The sequence below is a fragment of the Lissotriton helveticus genome, chromosome 4_1, assembly GCF_964261635.1.
Source record: "Lissotriton helveticus chromosome 4_1, aLisHel1.1, whole genome shotgun sequence".
Classification (NCBI taxonomy): domain Eukaryota; kingdom Metazoa; phylum Chordata; class Amphibia; order Caudata; family Salamandridae; genus Lissotriton; species Lissotriton helveticus.
Window position 1 is genome coordinate 1272323187 of NC_136063.1, and position 21333 is coordinate 1272344519.

Here is a 21333-nt window from a genome sequence, read left to right on the forward strand (position 1 = left end):
AGTTCGGAAGTCGGAAGCCAAAGCCATTGCGCCACATCCACCTGCATGGTTAGTATTTGATTCTGTTTTAGGCGGTGCTAACAGGAGTAATGGGCTGAATCAAGCTGCCTCCTGACGAGAGCCCTGTCACCTATTTACTTACAAATTAACCACTGGGCAGAGGTGAAAAGACATCAAACATTTGACGTCTCTCTGTGTTTGTATTCATGTTCAATGTACTCAGGCACCAGGAGGGGCACAAGAGTATTCTAGCAAATAGCAGTGCAACTGCATTATCTGTATATTTTCCGCTCCCATATTCATTTTGGAAATCCTGAAGACCGGGATTGCCTTGCAAATCTGATGGATAGAGAAGCCCAGCACTGCAAGCCAAAATTAATCAAGCACCCCTTTGAATATTTAGTTCACCATCTCGCTTCTCAAATCTTCGCCATACTCAAAGATTATTTTGTTTACAGATGACGGGCAGGCACAGAGTTACTGTTGTGTTTGTGGATGGAGATGACAGATACATGAAATGTAAATGACAAAATCAAATGTAATTGCCCCCACAAAATTATTGACCCAGCCACTAGGTCTGGCTTTGGTAAGCTGGTAGAATAATTGTGATGTTTGTAATGCAAGTATATGCCTCAAAACGATAATGAAGAAAAAGGAAAAATGTTGAAAACTATAGGAGGCAGCTATATGACTGCAATAAAAAAATTGAAAAACGTTGCCATCAGGTGTAGTTTTAGGAGAAAAGTACCTGAAGTTCCTAGCAGGTAGGTGTACTTAGAACAGGTATGGGGAAATATTTTAGTGATAATACACATCACAAAAAATATGATGATTATTGTTGCAAAGAAAGGGGTTTCTATTACTGTTGCCTGACAACAAATTCTAAGCACACAAGAATGACTAAGAAAAAAAAAGAAAAAAATGAATGGGAGGAAAAAAAGGCATTTGCATCACCCCTGGCACTGATGTGCCTTTATTTTAGACGGATGTGCACATGAGCTCAGGAAAAATACTGTCCCTCGGTGCAAAAGTGCTAATGACTGAAGTGGGCTGAACCAGTGCACCATGCTTTATGCTGTGGTGGATGGAAGCAACATGTGAATGGTAGATGAACACAGGAAAAGATGAAGAGGGCTACCCCAAAAATCCTCTTTATTCAGTGGCGTAGCTCGACCCTATGCCGCCTGTGGTGGCCCCTGTTTTTGCCGCCCTGCAGCCGTGGGTTAAGCCCACTAAGGGCGTCTAAAGCAAGAGGACACAATTGAGAGAAAGACTGTACTAAACATTGATTAGTTACTAAAGCTAAGTTGTTTCTATTTACTTCGGGAAACAGCCTTTACTCCGAAGTGTTTACTTTGCATAACATTTACTATGCATGTTTTGAATATATGATGATACAACGAATTCCGTTGCAACGCATGCCTTTACCACGCATGCGTTACAACGGAATTCGTTTACCACGGATAAACTTTTCCTCGAATAATTGCGTGGTGACGTCATACGTCGTTAAGAGAAAACAGCATTTTTTTCCGATTTCTCTCAAACGACGCTGACGCCGACGTGACTTATGGTAAGTTGTTTCCCCCCCAAGCCCCCCTTTTTTTCTTTTTACCTTTACCACATATGCCTTTACTACAAACATCGTAGTAAAGGTATGCGTGGTAAAGGCATTAGTGGTAACCACGCATGCGTTGTACTGCATGCGTGGTTAAAGATCTCGGGGAAACGCTTCGTTGTAAAGGCCGTTTCCCGCATGTTTTACATCGCAAAGACTGTTGCCACCCACAACGTAAAGCTCTACCACTCATTTGAAAAGTAGGTAGCAGTGTTTCTCTATGTGAAACGCTTTATATATTTTTAAGGGATATTAAAAAAGGGAGCTTGGGGGGGGGGGGTCTCCCACCAAAAATATATATTTTTAAAATAGTTCCAGACCTGTAAATGACAAATGCAATTCGTTAAAAAAAAATATATTTATATATAAATTGTTAATAACCTCGAAAGAATTAATGTATCTTTTTTTAACACAAGGTGGCAGTGTTTGACTGTGACATGATTTTTCAGTAACATTAAATGAGTGAATGTAAATGCGAAAGAGTGGCATGTGTTGTAACATCTGCGATGGAAAAACGTGTGTGGTGAAGGCTGGAGTGGTAGTGTCATGCAGCTATTTTATTCTTCTTGACATGTTGCAAATTGATCACTGACAAGCAAAAATTGCGAATGGTATGATTAAGATAAATGTTTGAAACAATGGTTATTGCGATACACACCTTTATTTCTTTTTGTGTGTGTTGTAATTTATGCAGTACCTCATTTGTAAAATAACAATAATAGGGGCCGACATTTTTTCTCAGTAGTGCATTAAACGAAATAGGTAAGAGGGAGAACACGCACAACGGGGCATATTAACAAGCAGGGCGATAGGAAATTATCGCCGCTTTAGCGGCTGTTTTTGGCCGCTAAGCGGCGATAGTTCTATCGCCCTATTAGCAAGCTGTCGCTAACTGATGTTAGCGACAGCTTTTAGGCAATAGCGAGCGGTTTGGGGCCCGCTTTGCATTTCAACGATGTTTATCGCTAATGACATGCAAAGTGGGCGTACCCAACCAGTTAGCGACTGAAAGCAGTCGCTAACGTCGCTATCGCCTATTAGCAAGGCAGGCGTATTGATGGAAATATTCGCGCTAAGCGCGAATATCTCCAAATGCTAACACCTGCCCAGACCAGTTCTTAGCCATGTTATCCAATGGGAGGTGGATAACATGGCTAAGAGCATTTTGTCGCTAATGCGTGAATATCGCTGTATTCTCAGCGATATTCACGCATTTCGCTGCTATCGCTGGATATTTTAGCACAATGGAGAAGAACGTTGCTAATAGCATGTTTTCTCCGCTAACATATCCAGCAATAGGCAGCGATAAAAAAAAATGCGCTAAGCGCATTTTGCGTTAAATGACGCTATTCCTTGGTAATATGCCCCAACGTTTCCAAGTGATATGATGGTTCAGTGGTAGATATGATGAATTCAATCTAAAGATGGCAGATAACTAATAAATAACGCCTAACCACAAAAAAAACATTCTTTTGTTTTACTTTATGTTGAAAATTTGAGCATAGAACAACCACAGGACGATGGGGCCCATGCAGTACTATGGGGGACGGACCCCCCCAGGGGACACTACATTTGGACTCAGTAGTGCCTTGCCATTCACAATTGCAGAATACCAGGGTTGTCAACGACCAACTCTGCTAAGTCTTGATTTCACCCCTTGTTCTTTCTTCTAAAACCTTACACTTCTTGGCTATCATTTATGGGGTCTTGGTGTAGGGCAGCGCAAGCCACCTTGCTGCGCGGCCCTGCATCAAAGTGAAAGGGTAGGAATGCACCGTACTCATCCAACACAGTGTGAGGGTGCATGTGTTGTAGGCAGGATTGTTTTTGTGCAAGAAGGGGCACTTTCCTGCACAGACCCTTTTCTTAGGGGCATTTTCCTCCTTCTATGTGTGCTGCAGAATGCAGCACACATAGGAAAAGGAGAAATAAAGATATTTCTCCTTGTTTCCTCAGCCCTGGGGAGGAATAAGACTTTGACGCATTCCTAGGTTTACAAGTCTTTGTAACTCTGGGAATTCATCAAAATCAATGGGAGTTGCAACACAGCGATTTGCGCTTCATTGCCTTACTCAAGATTTATGAGACCACTTAAAGCCACGCAATCTGGCTTTGCGTGGCTTTGTAAATCTGATTCAGAGCCTTGTGTCACACACGTACCACTTTGCATGGTGCAAACATGACACAAGGCTCTCATAAATATGTCCCCTTGTCTCTTTATGCCACCCTTGAAGTTTTTTAATCTCTACTGTCTCCCTTTGACACTTCTTACATCCCTGTTTCGTCTTACGGTGTTTCTTCCTTTTCTGCCTTTCTCTGTCTTGCTCTGGGTCAAAGTCTGATGATGCAATGTAAGCTCAGGTTGCAAAACACAAAGCTGGTGCCCACCACCTGCAACCAGTGGCACAAATTAGCACTGCATGTATCAATAGACAAACAGTGTGTGGTCTCAGAAGCAGGTTTCCACTTACATATGTGCACCTATTATTTTGTCGAAATAAAAGGTATCTCTCAGTAGCTACAACGTACATGATGATGTGTCAGTATATCTCTTCATATGGACCATTGGATACAAACAAGAGATGCAAACATTGACCTCCCCATCCACCTTTGGAACCTAAGGGTGACACTGTACCAGTTGATCTCCAAGGTCAGCCATCTCAACGCTTCCACCGATTTTCTCGATCAACTTCTTGCCCTCATCCATCATTTTTATGACCTGTTGTCTCTTGTCTGGGTTACTGGAATCACTCTCAGTGTGCACAAAATCCTTCAGTCTCTGAGAAAGAAAAGCAGCATTGGTGAGATTCTAGAACACGTGCTACTTCATACTCAGTGACAGGACATGACAACTGCACAACAAGCACTGTCCTGCTGCGCCTGTTATTGATGAATCTTGTGTTGCTTCCTTTGGGACTAACAGAGGTAAGCGTAAGGATGTTAATAATAGAGTTTACTATTGATTGGGTGCCCGTGGGTATCGGCCTATGCCCAAGGGTGTGGCACAATACTGGATAGGTGCGAGTGGAATGCATCAATCCTGATATTAACAATAGAACCATGGGCCACATGTATCATTTGTAATAGCAAATCACAATTAGATATTCACTATCAATTCAATTCAATTCAAAAACCTTTATTTGAATTTCAAAAATTCATAAAAGCAATCGCATATACATAAAATCCGATTTAAAACTTTACAAATTACATTTACAAATTTCCGAGTTTAGGCAACAAATTAACAGCTGAAATAAAACAGACATTCAGGGGTTTTCCATCATTTTGCGAACACGGGTAATAAGTCTCAAAAAAGTGCTAGTGCGAAAGACCAGTTCTTCATTATCCAGGGAAAGCAACATCAAGTAGGATTGCCCCAAAGAAAGTGGTCTGCATTTCCTAAAATACGACGCTAAAAAACATTTGATATATTTTAAGTAAATTTTACAAGAGAAGAAAAAGTGCAAATCATTTTGTGTAATCACTCCATCACAAGGGCAAGGATAGTAATGTGATTTTGAACAATAGCCCAAGGGGAAGCATAATAAAAATCTTACAGTTCCTGCCCTTAGACGGAACAGGTGTGATCTTTCCCAATTGGACATTGACAGAGTGAGATAAAGTGGTAATGGATGCCTGTACAACTCATTGTTCATATATGCCGCGACTGACGATTTATTGAGTTCCTCTTTTGTCCTATCTAAGTTATAAACTGTATATAGTGCATGTTTTAACTCATTCTTATCTTTAGGCTCAATTCTGGTGGGATCCAAAAAGAGGTGGCCTTTGTCCACACTACATAAACTTTTATAAACTCCTGAGAAACAGGGAATGTCCATTCCCTTTTCACAATTAAGACAGTCGCTTATAATTTCTTGCGTCAGAGTGGCTGATTTATTCCTCCGATTCGAGAGCCAAAATAATGCTGGTCTTGTCTTAATAAAATCACAAATGAAATGCAGATTTAATTCCCTGTGGCAAATATACTCAGAGGTAGAAATTGGGACAGTGTAAGTAGAAAAATCCCAAAGGGTAGGTTTCTATTCAGTACATCACTTACATTCAATTCACATCTAATAGTTTTCACTTCATTCATTCACCTTAAACATTTCACAAACCCTATCGCTATATATACCTAAAGGACCACTGAGTTTGATTAACATGTAATTTATTGGTTTCAGATTATTTAAAATTTCAACAATAAAAACTACAATACAGCTGAAAATAGTGACAGATAAAATTAATTCGAAATATTAATTATCACAAATTAACACATAAACACATAAAAAATTCACGAAGAGAGTATTGACCCAGACCGATACAATTAGTCTTGGAAAGATACACGTCCCCTGTTTAAAGATGTAACACAAACATTGCTTGACACCATTTAGATATTCTACTGTTCAAGTAATGAGAGGCAAGGGGATTGTGTATTTAGTTATAGGCGTCAACGCGTTTCGATGGGTTTCCAAAATATTCCATCTTTATTAAGACCATTTCATCACTCTCATTTACAGGATACAGTTGTTTTAACACTTCACCACTTTATTTGCGAGATTGGCTCTTTGTTGAAGGTGCGGCTTTTATGGACCAGCTCAACGTAGATCCTAGCTTGAGGGAGCTTTTGTATCCCTTACTATGGTTGAAGCTTAAACGCGGTTAGTGGGCTCCACTACTTTTGTTGCTGGTTGGTGTTCTGGATAAGGTTACACCTCAAATAGAGAAGGTAATGGACTCCCTTCTATGGAGAAACCGTCTTGATCCTCCTTTTGCAATTCTATTTGTGGCCTAGGAGTGGTTGGCCCATCTATTGTATTGTAATTGGTCCAGTATCTGAATTATAACCGACAACTGTGCCGTGTGTCCGCTCGAGTCCTTTCTCGTAGTCCAGACATGAGAAAGCTCCCTCACGCTAGGATCTACGTTGAGCTGGTCCATAAAAGCTGTACCTTCAACAAAGAGCCAATCTCGCAAATAAAGTGGTGAACTGTTAAAACAACTGTATCCTGTAAATGAGAGTGATGAAATGGTCTTCATAAAGATGGAATAATTTGGAAACCCATCGAAACGCGTTGATGCCTATAACTAAATACACAATCCCCTTGCCTCTCATTACTTGAACAGTAGAATATGTAAATGGTGTCAAGCAATGTTTGTGTTACATCTTTAAACAGGGGACGTGTATCTTTCCAAGACTAATTGTACCGGTCTGGGTCAATACTCTCTTCATGAATTTTTAATGTGTTTATGTGTTAATTTGAGATAATTAATATTTCGAATTCATTTTATCTGTCACTATTTTCAGCTGTATTGTAGTTTTTATTGTTGAAATTTTAAATAAACTGAAACCAATAAATTACATGTTAATCGAACTCAGTGGTCCTTTAGGTATCTATAGCGATAGGGTTTGTGAAATGTTTAAGGTGAATGAATGAAGTGAAAACTATTAGATGTGAATTGAATGTAAGTGAAGTACTGAATAGAAACCTACCATTTGGGATTTTTCTACTTACACTGTTTAAGTGCCCCAGTCCCACTGGGTTTTAAAGGGGCCCCTCTCCTTCCATAGAAATTGGGACCCCCAGAAGTTTCCTACAGAAGCGGTTTTCTTCTAGTTGGATACAATGGTTTTTTGCCAGGCCCCATATCTCCGCCCTATATGTGGCTACTGGGGCGCACTGCAATTTAAAAAATTTTAAAATAGCTTTAGTTGCGCCTATTTTCCTTGGGCGGGGTAGGCTAAGGATAGAGTTGATGGCCTTTGAGAACGTGCTCGTGGAGTGGGCCAAGTGTCCAGTCCGTGAGCTGTTCACAGCAAAGGCCATCCCTAAGTATGGGAGTGAGCTGGTGGAATGTAGTCTGTCAATCCCCACTAAAATGGAATTAAGCTGTTGTTTCCCTGGCCCGCATGACATGATAAAAGATTTTTTAAAGTTCACGCGCAGATCCAGGTCATCCATGTGCTGTACAAAGGTTTTGACCAGGATGCATAGGGAGTTTGGAGTGCGGCCCATAAGGACCGCATCACTTGCTTAGAGAAGTGCTGGTAATAATTTCCCTTTGATTTTTGGAACATCTGAGGTCACTTGCTTTAAAGAATTGCTCAGCCCATTAATATAAATGATAAAAAGCAGGGGTGCTAAAACGCACCCCTGTCTAACCCCTCTGCCCACCCTAATAGCACCAGAGATCTCCCCACCCATCCCGATCCTGACTTGTGCTTTGAGGTCAGTATGTAGAAATGCCAAACAATGTACAAGGGGTTCATCTAGTCCATAATCCAAAAGAATGGACCAGAGTTTGGACCTATTAACTAGATCAAACGCGGAAGATAAGTCCATAAATGCTAGATAAATTGGTGATGATCGAGCAATATTATATTAGCCAATTACTAAGTTCAAATTCAGGCATTACTCGACCATGCCGACCTTGCTTCTAAAACCCATCTGGCAAGGGTCCAGCATTCCACTTTCCTCCGTCCATTCCGAGACCCTGTTGTAAAGTACTCGCCCCAGAATCTTTAATGTTTTATCTAGAAGCGAGATTGGTCTATAATTAATTGGATCAGATCTATCACCCTTATTATATATTGGCACAATAATACTCATTGTCCAGGTGTCTGGCATGGGTGCTAGGGGCAGGCTGTTAAAAACATTTAATAAGATTGGGGCCCAGAGTTCCGGTTTCCACTTAATAATATCTATTGGAAGGCCATCAGGGCCAGGGGCCTTATTACCAAGGCTCTGTCTGATGGCCACTTCCACCTCCTGCAGCGTGATCTGTAAACAACATAGTTGTCCTGGCACATAGCAAACTTTACCCTCTGTTGGGGCGGCGTATATTTTAGTGAAATGGTTCTCCCATAGGTCGCTTGAGATAGTGCAACTACCTCTTGTCAGTTGTTGACCCATAGTACGCATGTTTCTGACTGCGGGCTAAAAGGAGTTTCTATTCTTCCCAACTGCGGAATCAACTAATGCCTCCCAGTGCTCCGTCAATAAGGCAGCCTTTCGTTCTCCAATTTTAGTTTTATACATCCTCCTTGCAGCCCTTACCTCCTTTGGACACCTGTGTTTGGAAGTCAGAGCCTTACGTAAAGCCCTGTTTGCGTCTGAACAGTTGCGATCGAAAAATCTAGGTTCTTTGTCTATCTTATGTATTGGCACTGAGAGGAGAGAATTTATTACGGAACATAATTTAATAAAATCTTCAATTTTCCTAAAGCAGTTCCCATCTGTCGATTTGCAGGAATTAATTAAATGCTGATGTTCCTCTATCACAGTCTCTACTATACTACCGCTATCTACTCCCTCCATTTCAACCTTAAGTTGTCTGTTGAGGGGGTAATATCTCTCGCCTCGTGAGAAGTAACATACACAGGGCTAGGTCCCAATCGTAGAGCCGCTATCAGCGGGTTGTGGTCTCCAAAAGTTGTTTCGAGGACTTTGGCCGTTATAAGGCGATCTGCTAAACATGGGGACATAAAAATATAATCAATAGTCGAGGAGCGATCTCTACCGCTAAAGGTTGATGCCTGTTGATTTCTAAAGGGATGGCCCATATCCATTACGTTGCTAAGGATGTGTTCACTAATAAAGCTATCTAACTCTAAACCCCTTCGTACCGCTGGATCAGCTTGAGATTTGTCCAAAACCCGGTGTGCCTTTATGATTTTGGCAATAAAGTCCCCCCTAGGAGGATCCCTATGCCATCATCTTTGTCTTGACGTTGAGCTAGATCTGATATGACTTTAAAAAGCTCAATAAAATTTTTATTTGGGACTGAATAAAAGTCATTATTATAAAAATGAATCAAATAAAACGGGACCCGTCTTCTATATTCTATTATCTGTATATTTAGGCTAGTGGTTGGTATTGCCTTAATACTTCCTCCTGTGGCTATCCTGATCCCGGTTAATAAGCCGCCGGATGCGCGGCCAAAATCGGGCTTGGGTGCTGTCACACTGAAGCAATGGTATCCCTCAATATATAGGTCATCTGTGGCCCAAGTTTCCTGGAGCATTATAATATCTTTACCAGACATTATACGCATCCAGTATGGGTCCGTCAATCTTGATTCCAGGCCAGCAACATTCCAACTTAGGATATTAAGGTCAGGGTTATTAGTTGGTTTCTTTAAATTGCAGGGATTCATCAGTTTGCTATTATTAGTGACTGGCACTAAGTATGAGTCAGGGCAATCAATTGGTTGTGTTGCTATGCGTGTAAGTGTGGGTTCCTGCTCTGCTTTTCCCTTCACTGAGTTCGTTCGGTGGTGGGCTGAGGTTTCCCCTATTGAGCTTTCCTCTTGACTGCTTGCACTAACCAGCTTAGTCGGATGTCAATCTTGGTCATCTAAGTTGGAGAATGCCTGTTCAAAGCGATTATAAGTTGGGACGTTATGATCGTATCTTTCCTGATTTGGGATGATAGTCTGATTATTACGCCTATTATATTCACTATCACAAATGCATGTATCTCCAAGAGTTTCATATAGCGATTCGCACAGGATCGCAAATCGACCTCCCTCTTTAGTATTAGTGAGGTAGTTCGCAATTTGTGACCCCCCCTAGGAATCCCAAAAATCACGGGGATGATGGCCTGCTGGGGTAAGCAGACCACCATGTCCGTGATTGCTTTTAAATAAAGCAATCTTTTTTTTTTAAATTTAGCCAGTTTTCCTTAAAGGAAAACAGGTTGCGTTTAGAAAAAACTATTATTCATTCACTTTTAGTTTTTTAAGAGCAGGCAGTGGTCTGTGGGTCTAGTTTGTGAATTGGTTACCACCAACTTCAAGTTGGTGGTAAATGTGAATGTTTTGAGACTGTATTAACGGTCACAAAACATTCATACATACCGCAGCGATTTGGTATTTGGAAACAATGCTCTAAACACGTCCCTCCAAATACCAAATTGCAAACCCATTTTGTTATTCAGTAACAGGTTACCAAATCACAAAATAAGGTTTGATACTTGTGAAAAGCATTTTTAGTGTTCACAAATGGGTTGATTCTGAGAATTGGCTGATTTGCGAATGAAAAAATGCTTTATACATGTGGCCGCATATTCCTAATATATCAACCAGGTAATATTGCCTGATTTCATGTGGCGAAAGATCACATTATTGACAGTTTTTTTATGCATGAAATGGTTTCTGTTCCAGCAATGTTTTTATCTATAATTATGTTTTTGCTCTCAAAGTTGTAAGAAATAAGGACAAAGGCAGAGAGCAGGACAAAAAGATATGTTGTCTATGTTGAATGTGGCAAACCTCAGAATATGAACTGAATCTTCTCTAGGTGGGCCATCAGGAAACACTACTCAGAACAGAAGGAAGGTAGGAAGAGCAATCATGGGGCGTTCATTTTTGGCACTGCCTCAGATTTAAACCTCCTTGTAAATCTGGGGCAGCGTCACAAGCAATGGATGCTGCAGTGGAACACCCACAGCAACACCCATTGCACTAAGTAATGCGGGTTAAGGGCCCTTATTTACAAGGAGGTGTTAAGCCACAAAAAGTGGCTTAAGGCCCCTTTGTAAATATGGAGAAGGGCTTATCACCACCAGAACGTCGCTAAAAGTGACATTCTGGTGGCGATATCCCCTTGTCTACATGCACCAAAGAATTGTCTCCATCAAAGAAGCAATGGGGGCATGCATTCATTGAAGTGATTTTGAGGAAAGATGTGGAGACCATTGATGGACATCAGCAAAAAGGTAAATGCATAAGAAATATATTTATATTGCCAAAAGGGCCACAAAGATGTTAAAAAGAGTAGAAGTCAATGCAGAACCTAGAAGAGCAAAACAAACAAATTAATTAAATTAGATCTAAAAGTAAGAAGTGAAACAGCTTGGGAGGCATTGAACAAGAAGGAAGTTAACCAGTCCAGAGTTAGATCTCTCAGTCCAATTGTGGAAAAAATGGTTGATCAATATGTAGGGAGAGACCTTGTCAAAGACCTCCGAAAGGTCCACCAGGCCTAAGATGGCTCTGGCTCCTCCATCTAACAACAGACTAGTGTCATTAGCTAACAAAACTAGAGCAGACTGTATGATGGCCAAAAATCAGATTGAACAGGATCAAGAATAGTTACATTATTTCTTTTTTTTTCAATTGTGATTCTAAAGAAGTAATCAAATCTACAAAAATTTATAATCAAGCATCTAAAATTCAGAAGCAGAACAAGAGTGTTTCTAAACGGACAATAGCTTACCAAGCAGAAACATGTGAATACACCGGACATATTCATCTTTCTGAATTCTTCCTACAGCCTTTCAGGATTTATATCCACTTTTTCCAAAGTTTCAATCTATTCTTCAAGTAGCCCCAGTATTCCCTTCTATTTCCAGTTACAGCCTTTTCATAGATAATATGTTTTTTCCTAGGATGTGATAGTTCGTATTTTAATTGGTCAATCACCCTCCCGAAATTCGTATACTGAACGAAACTCAGTGGCCTCTGCCACACCCACCGGAGAGACTCCTACCGGCTATGTCTTTGCCGTCCAATGTCGTTATCTTCTATATACTATGCCACTTTATCACTTTTGTCTCTGTTACCCTAGCACTATACTCAGTACGTAATGAATGATGATTAAATTCTTGAAAGCGATGACAATGCTTGTAAATGTGATCCCTCTGTTCTAGTTTATATACACTTGTATTGTAACGTTGGACAATATATACCACTTGATACCACTTGCTGTACATTTACGTATGTCAAAATGCCAATAAATAAATATAAAAATAAAAATAAAAAACAATAGATCAATCATTATATCTGGAGCTCTCCATAGACAGTTGCTGCTGATCAATGAATGGTCTGACTATCAGAGACCTAAAAACCATAAATTCTTCACTCCCAAGCAGAGACATGATGATTCAATCTCAAGGAATTGCCTATGATTTCCTTTAATTTAGAATAGATAAATAACCAAAACATTTGTATTTTACAGAAATCCTAGAAAATAGACTTCCAATCTGTTAGAGCTTGGTTATACTGAAAATATTAATCACTTTCCTTTTTATACATTGCCTTTGTTTCTTACTGGCGTGTAATTAAGGACCAGTTGTACGACCATATTTTTTGTCACAAATTGGAAATCCGTGGTTTGCGACCGCAAAATTGGTCTGCCCCATGTACAAACCCTATTTTGCGAGTTGGTAACCTATTACCGACTCACAAAATAGGGTTTGCAACTCGCTATTAGGAAGGGGCGTGCCAAGGACGTCCCTTTCTAATAGCGAGTCTCACTTAAATGACTGAATGTTTTGCAACCGCAATTGGGTTTGCAAAACACTTGCAGTGTACCACCTACTTCAAGTGTGAGAAAATATTTTTTAAGAGCTGCCGAATAGTTTCATTATTTTTTATTTTTAAATGCAGCCGGTTTTCCTTTGAGGAAAACGGGCAGCATTTTTTAAAAAAGTGCTTTATTTAAAAAGCAGTCACAGACATAGTGGTCTGCTGGCCCCTGCAGGCCACCATACCTCGGAGTGCTAACCATTCCTAATGGGGTCGCAAATTGCACCTGCCTCATGAATATTAATGAGGCAGGCAATTTTTGTCCCCATTAGGAATCGCTAACAGTGTCTGAGACACTGTTGGAACTTACATTTTGAGAGTCGCAAATTGTGAGGGTCGTACAACTGCCCCCAAATTTATAAATCCACTCAGGCTTAGCAGGTAGTAGGCTGACTGTGCGCAGTCCATGTAATTCTAGTCAAATGATAAAGCATATGCATCGTGTTTTCTTCATTTCAACCCTTCATGTATAATATTGGTGTTTCAACTTCACTGAGAAGTTTGAGTGTGTGAGAAGTCATTTTGTTTTGTAATTGTCAGCATTACTAGAGCAATTTAGTTAAATTAAGTAAGCCATGCTAAGATTTGAAATGCAGTTTAAATGCAGTTCAGTTTGGATCTGAATGGCATTTATGGACTGTTAGACCTGGCACCATTGGTGTGGGTCTTCCTTCCATTATTTGCCTTTACTGCCTGTGTTTTGCTGTGTGTTGGACTCCATTTTTGCTGGTCTAGCTGCTTTGGGCACTTTGCCACCGTTCAGTGCCAAAGTGGAAGTGCAAGTGCTCCCTTTGTAAATTTTTGTTATAGATTAGTGCTTATTTGATTTACTTGTTAGACCCTAGTACAGGGGACTATGTGTGCCCAGGGCCTGTAAATCAAATGCTGCTGGTGGCTTGCAGCACTGTCTGTGCCGCCCACAGAAGTAGCTTGTAAAATGTGACTCTGACCTGCCATTGCAGAGCCTGTGTGCAGTCTGGGACTGCCATGTCGACTTGGCAAGTGCACACACTTGCTAGTCCCTAAACCTTACCTTTTCTATATATTAGTCACCCCTAAGGTAGGCCCAAGGTACCCCTGTGGGCAGGGTGCATTCAATGTGAACGGTACGACATGCCCTGAAGTGTGGGCCATGTCATGATAGTGAAATACTACCAATTTCGTTTTTCACTATTGCAAGGCTATCTTTTCCCATAGGACAGAATGGGGAGTTTGTTTATAACATTTTATAAACATAACTGACCCTAAGAACACGATAGAAAAGTAAAGTTTAATATGCCTGAACTCAGAATGTTAAGGTGCATCTTTTACTGAGGGTGATTTCTACGTTCTGTGTTTGAAAATACAACTTTTAGAAAGTAGGTATTTACTTGACTAACCATCCAGTGTGCCTCTGCTAAGTTTGTGTGTTGCCTGTCTGGGTTTTTGATGACAGGGCTGGAGAGGGGCTGAGAGGGGCAGTGGCTCCAGACGTCTGATGAGTCAGGGATGGGCTGATTAGACACGGGCTGCATTTAGAGTAGGGGGAGGAGATTTCCTTTTACATGCTTGGGCCTGGTCTGCCTTCAACAATGCTGTCTCCACCTCCTGCCAGGAAGCTGCACCAGTGAGGTCACAGCTAGTTTTGACTGGGTACAGATACTCTCTGCCTTCATAGAACAAAGGATTTTTGTGGATAAAGAGAGGGGCCCAGACCCCAGACTTTTAGATCACTTCTGGAAAATCAAGAGGAACCTTTTCCAAGGAGAAGAGCCGTATAAGCTGAGGAGGAATACTGCCCCTGTGCTGTTTGCTGTCTGGGGTTGGCCTTCAGTGGCTGCTTGCTGGCAAGGAAAGGAGAAAAAGGACTTTGCTGTTTGCTTTGTCACCTGCTTGAAGAAAAGATCTCCAAGGGCTTGAAAGTAAGCTTGCCTCCTGTTCTGAAGTCTCTGGGACACAAAGACTTCATACCTTCTGTCTCTCTGCATCTGGAACTGCTGTTTCAGCTGCCACAGAAGGAAATAGAAATACTGACGCCGGCGAGCGATGCTGTAACCTGCACCAAAGCCGGTGGCACCACTCGTGAAGAGCACGTCGCACAGCCCGACTTGCGCCGTTGGCCTGATGCCTGATGGCGCCGCACGGCATCAGCTCCGAAGCCATCATTGAGGCCGATGCCTGCACCTGAGCTGAGGACACTGTTCATGAAGTCCACGACACACTGGCCCGACTTGCACTGCAGCTCCGACTTCAATGACACCGGTGCTTCATCAACGCAGAGCCGATTCTCGATGTGGGTGACTCCCGAAACTATCGAAATCGCACCGTCGTAAGGAACCGATGCCTCACCGCCATCCATGACGTCACCTCCCCGACACAGTAAGGCACCGATGTCTCACCTCCCCTGCGCTGCAGTAAGGAACAGAGGCGTCACCTTCCCTGGGGTCGTAAAGAGCTGACGCCGCAGGCGCCAATGAAGCATCACATCCCCGACGCCATACACCGTCTTTGCTTTCATCAATTCCAAGGTACTATTCTTTGTGGGTCTGCTTGACTCCGGGCCCGATGCCGCGCACCTCAAGGTTGGCGTCGTTCTTTGGGAGTTTTATCTGTCATGGCATCATAATAACTCTAGGTGGAGTCATTTCTTGCTAGAAGCTTGATTTGAGTGAATAACCTATTTTGAAGCATATTTTTTAAGCTGTATTGTGGATTTTTGTTGTTTGCTCTTGTTTTGGTTTAGATAAAGATTACTTATTTTTCTAAACTGGTGTGGTGTCCATTGTAGTGTATTACTGTAAGTGTTCACAAATGCTTTACACACTGCCTCTGAAATAAGTCTGTCTATTTGTGCCAAGCTACCAAGGGGGCGAGTAGGGGTTATTTTAGAAGTGTATCCCCCTTACCCTGACTAGAAGCAAGGGTTCCTATTTGGACAAAGGTACCTACCTCTGCCAACTAGAGACCCCCATTTCTAACATGGACCTTAAGCTGGATATCTCCTCATCTTTTTGATGGTCTCTGTGCAGAGTAAATAAGACATTGAATCGAAAACTCTGATAGCCTCCCTAAGGGCATCTGCTGACACAGGTTGAGCATATTCATAAGGATGTAATCTCGGAATTGGCTAGCCATTTAAACAGGTGGATGCAAGTGGCTCAAAAGAGGGGTCAACCACACAGGATTCCCCCTCCTGAAAGTCCACCATGCTCCATCTCAGCTTCAAAGGGGCCTGCTCACATTTTGCGGAAGGTTGAACACTCATGTATTCATTGCCACCTACAGCATACCAACACCATTGTGCTCCAAGGAAATGCAACCCAAGTCGGTAAACGAGGTGGCTCTCTCCACCCTTTCTTTTCTCTTGATGTGCTCTGAAGCAGGTGTGAGATTGTGCAAGCACACAATAAAAACAAACAAATTAGGGTCAGGGAGGCTGGGTAGTCTTTGGGATCACAACCTAACCACAATCTTCTTCAGATGAGGAGGCAGGTCCAGTGCCCAGAGCAAAACATTTTCAAAGTACATTTGGAACCTCACCAGAGCTTACAGAAATTGGATTGGAATGCTACCATACCCTCGTATGATGTCTTTTCAAATCAGTCTTCCTTCGGCATTGGGTGTGCACTTCACTTTGTGAGGTATTAAGCAATGGACTAGATGAAACACCATAACAGGCAACAGCTTGACCAAGGAAAAGACGTAAGTTTTTCAAATGAGCAGCAATGATTACAAAACACTGGTTCTAAGAGACTTCTCGAGTAACGCAATGACTGCAAAGTTTGGAAGGAAATAAAAGTACAACTGTAAACTGAATTGTGAGGTCAAAGATGTACAACCAACAGATTGCACAAAGGATACTGTGAGACGGTGCCGCGGGCTCCCCTACCTGGACGCTGCCCTCCCACACACATGCCTCCTTCCTTTCCGCCGGGACTGCAACCCCGCGAACGCTTTCCCGTGTCAGAAACGGGGCTCGGGGCAGCAACCATAACAACCGGACCCCCGCCCTTCTCTCTCTTACAGGAGCCAACCAGAGACCTGCGTCCAGAGGAAGTACATCCCTCTGACCCCGGAAGTCCCGTCCCCGTGGCAGCGCCGGGAACAGGGAAAAGCCGAGACCAGGAACCAGGACGCCGTCGGAGCATCGTGGCAGGACACTCGGACTGAGCGGAAGAAGGAGAGCAGGCGTACGACGAAGACGTGTGGACCGAAGAGTGGTGGAGTCCTCAGGAGGTGGCTGAGGAGCGGCCGCGACTCACTGGAGAGTTGCGGCGGACCGTGTGAGTACCCTACGACTTCCTTTTCGGTGCTCGCTAGGAGCTTGCTGTATAGTCCCTGTAAATAAGTCCCATCTCCGTAGAATCACGTTCCTTGCACTGTATCATATATGTATAGCACCCTCACAGCATACCAAGCCCTCCCCCACACGACCCGATTCGACACCCTTTCTGTCTGCCGCCCTGCTTTTCCTCCACCCCGATACCTCCCTTCCCTCACTGTCTCTTTCCGTCCCCCACCCCTCACTGCCCGGGTGACGGTAACGGTTACAATTGTGCCTTGAGGCCCAAGATAGGACTAACGGTCCCTTGTTTTCTTCTCTTGCTGCCCTCCGTGGATCCTCCCCAATACCGGAGCCGTCGTCGGACTTCCTGAAGATCTGGACCCGAACCCAAGACCCGGAGCGGACACCGGCATCATCCCCTGGAACCTTTCTCTGCTGTGACTTTACTTTCTGCCTTCTGTAAAATAAAACTAACAGCATAGCCCACTATATTCGGCCTCCTTGCCTGCTTTTCCGGCCTGCAGCACACCCACCATCACAGATTCTTTTAGCTCCATCGCTACAGAAGTTGAATCCATTTGATACTCAGTTGATTTCCTTTGAAGGGTTTAGGATATATAGTCTCCACCCAGTGATATGTTTGGGTATTGTCATTTTTTAATCAATGACAATATTTGTCCTGAAGAAGGCTGCCTTGAAGTTAGCACAGGGCTGCAATGGCATTGTGGCTTAATACGATGCCATCATTTGATTGTTTTGAAAGTGTTGCAGCCCTTGCCAATGACTAATGCATTTGTTTATAGGTGTGTTAAGAAGGGTCTCCATGAGGATCTAAGCATAGATGTTGAATTCTGAAACACGGAGATTTCATAACACAGTGACACATTCTAAATTGTTTATATTGAATTGTTCAGATATATAAAAATGTAAAAATAACACTTTGTAGATGGTTTAAAGGGTTATCTCTGTTCTTTAATTGCCTGCCATGAATCCATGTACCTGTACAAATTATTCCTTGGAGAAAGCTCTTACTGGAATATGAAAAGCAGTATCTGAAACTCTACATTTTCAATACCAAAGAAGTTGATAAAGAGTAGGGTGGATTTAAATATTTCTTAAATACTGATTCACAATTTCAGCACATAGGTTCACTCTTGATTATATGAGCCACCTTAGTCAATGGCACCAGAAAAATATTCTACGAGGTTCCTTCATGAATGGTGACTACTACACTCCTGTTTTAAGCCTTGATGTGGTTGCTCAGGTGAGGGAGATAGACATTTCTGATGCAGTTCCCTTTCACAAATCATAATTGAAAAGCGACAGAAGCCTTACCTGCACAAAAGTGTCTTGATGGGCATCGATGTACGAAAAAGCCTTGTCAACTTGCGATGCCTTTGCCAGAAGCATTAAAAAAGCCAGACAGAATATGGATGACGTCTGTGTAAAAGAAAAACAAAACTTATAAAAATGTAAATCCTCTGACTGAATGCAATTGTCAACAGCATGAAAGGTGTTTTAAAATAGTAAAATCGAAATGTACAATTTATTTCGCTACATGATCCTTGGGGGATATATAAGAGTGGACTTGACAAATTGGCTAGATGGAAAAGGGTGCTGGGTTACTGGTCCAACGTTGACCAACGTCATTGTTAGCTTTTGTCAGGCCACTCACAATGATACCACAATGTTGGTAAATGTGCCACCAAAACTGGTAACCATGGTATTACCACAAAATCTGGAATTGAATGGTGAATAATATTTTCCATGCTTAAAGATACAGAGTTGGCGCAAGCAAGGGTTTACTGTATGGATAAATAATGTCATGCTTCACAACATTGAGGTTAGTGTGGTATAAACACCGCCAATAATCAGAAATAAGTACTTGCACAGTTCTTATCTTGTTTGGTATAAAATGCATGTTACTTCCAATGGAACATATGCACTGGTTGAAACAACGACTGAAATAAGTGTGTAATTCCAGAAGACCAATGGTCCCCTCAGGAACTTAACGTGTTGGCAGTAGCTTTCATGTTAGATTTTAAAAATATTTATTTAAATAACCATCTGGAACCTGCTGGGTTGAAGAAGTTACAAAACTGCAGAAATGGCTTCCAAAACCTTTTAGCACTGCACCTGTTATTCTAAGCTATTTACTTTGAGTGCCACACCGAAGCATGTGTGAGTCTGTGTCTGAATGCCTGTAGGCCCTTATTGGCCTACCTTAAGTGTTATTTATATCAGCAAACAGTGGACTTTTACTCTGAAATGCCTGGTCCTGAGTGGATATTGTCCATATAAGGGCATATAATCCACATGTGAAGATGTGCTTGGTGTCGTTAAGAGCTACCGGTCTTGAACAAATGGATTTTCCAATCAAAATGCCCTGTGAGTGAACCATTCATGCATTGAGAGCAATTGCAAAGTTTTAAGTTTTGCAATGACCATCCCCCATTTACTACACTTCTCATTTTCACAATTTGTGTTATAAGTTTGGGAAAGTGCAACCAAAACCCAATTTTAAAGGGTGGAGGGAGGATGAGGGAAAGGAGATGTTGGAGGGGGAGAGTCTCTTTAATTTCTATTCCAAAACGTAAACTGTGAAGTGTCCAGTGAAATTAAAAAAGCATTTGAAATGATCTTTGCATGGAGAATACTGTAGGGCCTTGTGGCTATGCAAAAGTCGTAGAGGTCAGCAGTGCAAAATGCAGATGTAAGTCTACCTATCAGGCATTTACAACTTTGGGGCTCATTACGATGTCGGTGTGAGTTGACTCTGACCGACATCGCCGCAGAATTGGAACCAACTGACCTCCGGTCGGCGGTCCCGACCGCATTGTTATGATGCAACCGTACATTTCTCTATGAGAACTTGTGCAGTGGTTGGAAACCAGCCGCAGCATAAGCTCACTTAGAGAAATAAGTTTGTGTACAACCCTGCACCTTGTGCCAAGCACCTCATATTGCTTGCCACACAGTGCCCCCAAGGACCACAATCATAGGCTGCGCAGGCAAGGGGGTCCTGCAAGGAGCCCCAAAATTCAATTTACGAGAGCCTTTCCATGTCGGAAAGGCCGGCATGGAAAGGCTGTCTGAAACCTACATTGTAATCCCAACGGCAGGAACGCCATCCGTAAAGGTTTACGCTGTGGTTCTGACTGACCGACGGGCTGTTTGAGCCCATTAGAAGCCAGTCAGTCAGACTGGCCAGTTTACACTCTAACCAACTTCATTGTAATAGGGTGGTTGGACTGTAAACCTTAGATGTCAGTCGGAAAAGGCCGGAGGCTTGCCGCCATCATCAAAATAGGGGCAAAAGAAACAATTGATGAACGGAATGCTGGACAATGCAAACATTCACCCCCAGTCACAAGGATCTGGGCTAAATCGATCTTTCTTTTGCTCATCACACCACCCCAGTTTGGACCCAGCCATATGCAAATCAGTCTTGACCCTGTTCCTTCTGGGACCAGTCCAGCATGAACTGCCAAGTCAGGTCCTCCCTGGACCCGAAACAAGCATCCTTTAACCAGTTTCGGGGCATCACCCTTCATCAGCCAGGCTAGCTTGAATCCAGTGGTGTAGTGAGCACGGGACACACGTCTGGGCATACCCTTCCGACTTAGGGCGACATATGCAAAGGAAACAATTGATGGACGGAATGCTGGACAATACACACATTCACACCCAGTCAAAATGATCTGGGTTAAATCCATCATTTTTTTGCTCACCACACCACCCCAGTGTGGACCCAGCCATAAGCAAATCAGTCATGACCCTGTTCCTTGTGGGAACAGTCCAGCCTGAACTGCCAAACCAGGTCCTCCCTGGACTGAAACAAGCATCCGGGAACCGGTTTCAGGGCATCACCCTTCATCAGGCAGGTTAGCTTGAATCCAGTGGTGTAGTGAGCACGGGACCCACGTCTGGGCATACCCTTCCCACTTAGGGCAACATATGCAAAAGAAACAATTGATGGACGGAATGGTGGACAATGCAAACATTCACCCCCAGTCACAAGGATCTGGTTTAAATCCATCATTATTTTACTCACCACACCACCCCAGTTTGAACCCAACCATATGCAAATCAGTCTTGACCCTGTTCCTTGTAGGAACCGCCCAGCCTTAACTGCCAAGCCAGGTCCTCC

At 42.6% G+C, this 21333-nt stretch overlaps 1 protein-coding gene across 2 annotated transcripts in view; it reads right to left on the minus strand.

The window, feature by feature from the left end:
• Positions 1 to 21333, minus strand: part of LOC144829069 (cytosolic non-specific dipeptidase-like) — a 303681-nt gene that overhangs the window by 186410 nt on the left and 95938 nt on the right. For both annotated transcript variants that reach the window (XM_078687832.1, XM_078687831.1), the window contains exons 2-3: positions 18519 to 18623; positions 4251 to 4394 (exon numbers count right to left, since the gene is read on the minus strand). In XM_078687832.1, the coding sequence (XP_078543958.1) occupies positions 4251 to 4394; positions 18519 to 18623 (249 nt within the window). The remainder of the gene's footprint in view (positions 1 to 4250; positions 4395 to 18518; positions 18624 to 21333) is intronic.